We start from the raw sequence: 6,231 nt of genomic DNA on the forward strand, positions 1-6,231 counted from the left end.
CTGCTTTGTCTGAATGATGGTGTCCTTTGCCTTACAGAAGCTTTACAGTTTCATGGGGCCAATTATTTATTAATTGTAGATCTTGGTGCCTGCACTAATAGTGTTCTGTTCAGAAAGTCTTCTCCTGTGCCAATGTGTTCAAGGTTATTCTCCACTTTCTCTTCTATCGGGTTCAGTATAACATTTTTAAAATATTATACTTCAATTACTTTGTCTTATCGTTTCATTTAATCATGATTTTAGTAGTGCAAGGGGATATCTTCTCTATTAGACAGCAAAACATTGCTGCAAAGGTGCAGTTCACTTTAAAACATGAGAAACTCCATGCAAGTTTAACAGGACTGGGTACTTTTATTATACAGAATTGAACAAAAACACTCCCATTCTTACGGCATTTTCACAGAAGAAACATTGAGACATTCCTTTGTGGGAAGAGAAAGGGCTAACAGCCGCAGCTGTAGCGGGACTATATTTAGCACAGTAGACTGCTTCCAATTGTGTATTCTCTCTTGTTAACAGATTACGGAACAAGAAACATAATTCCATGCTATCAGAGAGTCTTTCATTTAAAGATTTCCGAGCCTGCAATAACGCTCCGTCTGAAGCAAACAGCACTTAATCCCATTTGGATGTCTTTCTCCTCATGTGACGATGCCCTTCACTATCAATGGCTTCATAGAGGTCCTTTTTGTTCTCTTGTGCTGCGTGCAGATAACCAATGTAAGCCACACAAAGGGAGAGGGCTACCAGTCCAAAGGCCATTACAGGTTTGTTCTGTTAGAAAAGAGAGAGGGAGGGAGGGAGAGAGAGAGAGAGACAGAGAGAGACAGAGAGAGACAGAGAGAGAGAGAGAGAGAATGAATTACAAAGTGCCAGTGAGACTAGTCATTTCAGGAGAGCCAAATATCACACTGCACGTCCCTCTTGGCATGACAAGTCATTATTATCACCCCTGCTTCCTAAAGACGGCATTTTCATTCCCATCATTTTATTCTATCAGCTTAACTCCTGAGTATTTACAGCTGATTTGAGACTCTTGCTTTTCATCTCCTTCTCTTTGTAGCCAGGTAGCTTAGACCTGTGCCCTAGGAAGGTAAAAACTGAGCAAAGATGGAGGCATGGGACACGGTTCTGGAACTGGCCCTTCTCTGAGCTGCCGCTTAGCTTATGAGAACGTGAGGAATTTAACAGTCATAACTTATGTACAGCAATGAAACGGATGTAAAAACATGTGCGCGTGCTCTCTCTCTCCCTCCCTCTCTCAGCTGCTGGATTTGGTTCCTGTTCCCCACCCATGCAGAGGACTATTGATCTGTGAGTCTACTCCTAACTAAAGAAACCTTTATTATACTCAATTCTGAGCTAGTGTGGGACTACTTTATCACGATCCTCTACACTCCATGTCTACTTTAGTAATTCCCCGTGCCTGAGCCATCTCTCCAGCCCTTGTCTTTACCTTCTAAGACAGAGTCTCAGGCTGTAGACCCAGGCTGGCCTCAAACCTGCTTATCCTTCAACCCTTGTTTCCCAAGGGCTGGGATTACAGGAATGAACCACCATGACCAGCTTAGGGGCCTTCCTAGTCGGCATAAAACGTCCTTGGTACAAACCCAATGCTACAGAAAAGGGAACAAGTCTCCTGGATGCAGGCCTTACAGGTTTAATGAAGAGCTCAGGATTCACAGCTCGAAATAAGGTTGTGGTGTGTGTCCCTCGGAGGCCTGGGTTTTCAAAGTTCCTCTCTTTCGGTGGGTCTTTCTTTGCTGCTGGAGGCTCAGGTGCTGAGGACATCTTGACTACTGAAGAATATCACCTAAAAGCAACGCATATATACATTTCCTTCATACTTAGTTTTTGATAAACCTATCTTTATTTGAAACAAAGCCTTGCTTTGCAGCCCTGGCTGGCCTGGAACTCCCATAGTAGACCACGCTAGCCTTGAACATGGGAGACCCGCCTACCTCTGACTCACAAGTGGTGGGATTAACGGGGTGCTCCATCAGGTTGGCCCAGAAGCTCTTAAAACAAACAAATGAACAAACACACTGTTTTTAAATTCTAGATGTGCTCCAAGAATGATCACTGCTTGATTATTTTTAAACGGCACTTTAGGTTTTGTTGGGTGAATCGACCCCTCCCATCTGTTTTCGCTCTTCCTCTTCCTCCTTCCACTCTGTCTCCTCCCTTGCTCGGTTAAGCAAACTGAGCAGAGTCTGGAAAATGGTTTGTTGGTCTCATTTACACTGTAGTCGGGGCTGAAGCAGAAGAGAGCTGAGGACAACTCACTCCCCTCTGCATTTCCGCCATTTCTACTTTCCCTCACCAATAGCTCTCCCATAGCAGCCTGAGGGAAATACTACCCCTCCTTTCTCTGTATCTCCTCCAGCAGCTTCAGCCCAGACCATAGGCTGCCGTCCTCTGCCACCCTTCAGGACCCCGAAGCCCTCCCGTGTGCAAACAGTAAGAATAAGCAGCCATCTCTATCCTTCCCAGTCGGCAACTCTCCGATGAGCACAGGACATGCTAGCTCCTTAATCTCAACACCCATTTCTCTACCCAGTCAAGTCCAGTGTGTCTTACTGCCTCCTGGTTCTTCTGCTCAGGATAACAACGTCTGGGGACTATTTGTTTTCTTCTGGGTATCATTCCTACCACATAATGCAGAGGAGTAGGGAAAGAAACGCCCCGCAGACTTGATCAAGACAACGCCAGGGGAAGACTGCAGCTTCAGGAACAGTAAACGCTATGAAGATTTAGCTTTCACACTTAGGCGCCAGTGCTCTGTCTGGACAAGTATTCTTGTTTCTTAAGGCTTCGGTTTCACAGAAACGAAAAGCAGAGTTTTTGCGGCATTACACTTACAGAGAAACCCAGATGCTCAATACTTTCGCCGCAGCGACCACTAAGTATCCACCTTCAGCGTTTAACTGGGTTAATTACTTTCAGGAACATCAGCGTACGAGGAGAGCATTTCCCATTCTCTACACTTGCCGAGTAAAGGTGGCTGCATCATTTTTTTCTCTGTCTATGCTATGGCTATTATACGGCTATTACTGCCAGGTCTTGTCCCATCACAGCTGACTGTCTAGCTTCATCTCAGACCATGTCGGAGTCACTAACTCTTGAGTCAAATTGTTCCCGGTAACCAAAGTCTTTAGAACCTAACTTGTGATAGATAGCTCGTGACAGCAGTGACATCAGCAACTGAGGGCAGAAGCCATTTAAATATGTCATTGGCTGTGGTGTTCCTCTAGGTGTAGCGGGAAGCTCTCACAGGAGCTATACCTGCTTTCTGTCATCTCACCATAGAGACGACTTCAAGGACCACTGGGTCTCAGCGACTGTGTGACTGCATCGCTTCAAGTGCGAGCACTCAGTTTTTTTCCTCCTCAGCTACAATTTGAGTTTTTCCGTAACTGGTTTCAAAAGTGAACTTCCACTGTGTGAATTAAACTTTGATCTGAAGCCTGCTATAAAAAAAAAAAAAAAATGGGCTGGCGGTGGTAGCCTTAATCCCAGCACTTGGGAAGCAGAACTCTGTGAGTTCGAGGCCAGCCTGGTCTACAGAAAGAGTTCCAGGACAGCCAGGGCTACACAGAGAAACACTGTCTCAAGAGGGAGCCAGTCCAATGGGATCAGTAAGTTCCAGATCCCAGCGAGAAAAATCTCAGACAACAAGATAGCTGGCTCTGGAGGACATCCGAGGATGACCTCTGGCTTCTGCACACATCCACACATATGTGCACCGGAACACAAGACTACCTGTGCTTGTACACAGAAAGTTCGCTCAGCAAAGTTGGCATGGTTACCTGTATTACATTGTACATGAAAATAAAGACAATATGAGAATTACTTTAGGAAAAAAATTCTATTTTCAAATATATATAGAAAAAACGCTTCAAATGGACAAAAAATTTTAATGACAGTAAAAAAACACTATTGAATTTCACTTACCACATTCTTTAAATGCTTAAGAAAGCAACTTCGAGTCTTGAGTAGGACACCGTAAATAATTTAAATTGCCTGGCAGTGGTGGCACATGCCTTTAATCTCAACACTTGGGAGGCAGAGGATTGGTTTATAGAGTGAGTCCCAAAACATCCAGAGCTTCACAAGGAAACCTGTCTCAAAAAACCAGTAATAATAATGATAATAATAATAAACAAGTTTGAAAAGGAATCAGAGGACTTTATGGCTTGAGGAAATCAAGCAGATTCCTATCCTCAATTTTGGTTCTTTATAAAAGGACCGGTACTACTGATTGAAGCATTACAGATGTGGATTTAACATTTTTTTAAAGGAAAGAGGTTAACGAAATAGTAGTCATCTTACAAACCAACCTTCCTAGCACCGGCTGTCTTTTCACTAGGTGGGTAGGATAACCCAGTTCTTCCAACTTCAGCCAACTCTCCATCACCTCACTTTCTTTCTCGAAAATTATTTTTGAGGAATGTATTTTGCACAAGACACAAGACCCATAAGATTTGCTATCACTTAAATTTAAAAATTAATTCTAACCGTTTTTACTGTAAAATAATAACTTTAAAAAATATCTCTCTCACACACACAAACACACACGAGTAACTTTTCTGGCTCGTGATTTGCCCCATTTGTGGGTTAAGGAAAGGTTTTGTCACTGTGGCAAGCAATCTGGAAGCTGTACAGCTATGCAGACCCTGGTCCGGTTGTTTAGGCTCCAGAAGTAACAACGATCAATTAAGTCTGAATATTTAACTGTCAGAAACCTGTTTAATTGACCATAGCTACTTCTGGAGGCTTCGGATGCCTCTGGTTTCTAGCTCTCCACCGGGAACTGCGGGTAGATGACAGCTTAGCAGGGACCGACCAGCCTGACCCGAGGCCGCCACAGGAGCCTAGACGTCGCTTGCAAACCACGGTACACTCCAGCTAGAGCCCTCAGGACCTGACCTTTGGCAACCGCAAAGACGGAAGCTCCTGCACAAACACCGACGCGGGGCCACTACACTCAAACACCCCGGGTCCGTGCATACCGCAGCACTCACCTTCCGGCCCTCCCTCCAATGCGCTCCCTCCGCTACCGGCCTCGGAGTGCGGGGAAGGCCGCACCACAGCGCCACCTATGCCCCGGAGGCCGCAGAGCAGGAGCCCGGGCCGACCCGGTCCTCTTCCAGGAGCCCAGGCACAGGAACTCCTGAGCAGGCTGCAGTTTGCTTTCTTGGGGGTCTTTGACTTTCAGCTTCTCACATTCAAATAAGCTTTCGTTTCGTGGATAGATGATAGATAGATATATAGATATATAGATATATAGATAGATGGATGGATGGATGGATGGATGGATGGATGGATGGGCGGGCGGGCGGACAGATAGATAGATAGATAGATAGATAGATAGATAGATAGATAGATAGATAGATAGATAGATGGATGGATGGATGGATGGATGGATGGATGGATGGATGGATGGATGGATGGGCGGGCGGGCGGGCGGGCGGGCGGGCCGGCGGGCGGGCGGGCGGGCGGACGGACGGACGGACGGACGGACGGACAGACAGACAGACAGACAGACAGATAGATAGATAGATAGATAGAAATTCGCATTTAATGGACGTGGAACGTGTATGGCTTAATAGAGAACCAGATCACAAGAGCCACTGAGGCCGAAAGGCAAAGCCTTACTTAGGGTAGAACTGCTTGGTGTTCCCAAGAGAAGGAAAGACAGCGCTGCCGAAAAGGAGTCTGGGGTTTTATAAGATGCCTTTTGTTGGGAGGGGGTGTGGTGGGCTTGCGTTAAGGGACAAGGGATTGGAGTTCTGGCTGTTCGAACAGCGGGTTGTAGCTCCCTGAGGAAGGGAGTACACAGACTTCTGAGAAGTGCAAACCGTTCACTTTCCATTTCCCCTACAGGGCTGGGTCCCACACGGGTCATCCATCTTGGTGTCTTAGCTGACTCTATCTTGGCCCAAAGATCTGGGTTACCCAACATAAAGTTTTCCGAATGTGGAGAAAGCCTGAGCTTTGTCTTCTTCCATTTTAGGATCCATAGACACAATCAACTCTCTGATGTTCTTCTGTTAGGGCCTAGAGGTTCAAAGACAGCAGGTGTCCCACAGCTCTGAAACCACAGGCAGGAATGCTGGCTACACACCTTGCTGACTTTTTGTTTGTTTGTTGGGATATTTTATATAATAGCAAACACCTCAATTTTCATGTGTTTTAAGTAAAGCCTTTGCAGATGAATGTTTTTATTGT

At 45.6% G+C, this 6,231-nt stretch overlaps 1 protein-coding gene across 6 annotated transcripts; it reads right to left on the reverse strand.

Moving 5' to 3' along the window:
- Positions 1 to 327: 327 nt before the first annotated feature.
- Positions 328 to 5,111, reverse strand: Smim8 (small integral membrane protein 8). Of its 6 annotated transcripts, XM_050145513.1 has the most exons (5): positions 4,930 to 5,029; positions 3,955 to 4,121; positions 1,962 to 2,018; positions 1,657 to 1,813; positions 328 to 774 (listed from the first exon to the last, which is right to left on the reverse strand). In XM_050145513.1, the coding sequence occupies exons 4-5, from the start codon at positions 1,789 to 1,791 to the stop codon at positions 616 to 618; spliced, it is 294 nt and encodes a 97-aa protein (XP_050001470.1). In that variant the 5' UTR covers positions 1,792 to 1,813; positions 1,962 to 2,018; positions 3,955 to 4,121; positions 4,930 to 5,029; the 3' UTR covers positions 328 to 615. The 6 variants fall into 6 exon arrangements, with proteins under 6 accessions (XP_050001470.1, XP_050001473.1, XP_050001474.1 ...); XM_050145516.1 differs by lacking the exon at positions 3,955 to 4,121 and having other exon boundaries at positions 4,930 to 5,000; XM_050145517.1 differs by lacking the exons at positions 1,962 to 2,018; positions 3,955 to 4,121 and having other exon boundaries at positions 5,025 to 5,111.
- Between the last annotated feature and the right edge of the window lie 1,120 nt (positions 5,112 to 6,231).

Source organism: Alexandromys fortis, unplaced genomic scaffold (assembly GCF_014885135.2).
Source record: "Alexandromys fortis isolate MF-2015 unplaced genomic scaffold, M_Fortis_MF-2015_v1.1 scaffold_2_26212498_36691700, whole genome shotgun sequence".
Taxonomy (NCBI): domain Eukaryota; kingdom Metazoa; phylum Chordata; class Mammalia; order Rodentia; family Cricetidae; genus Alexandromys; species Alexandromys fortis.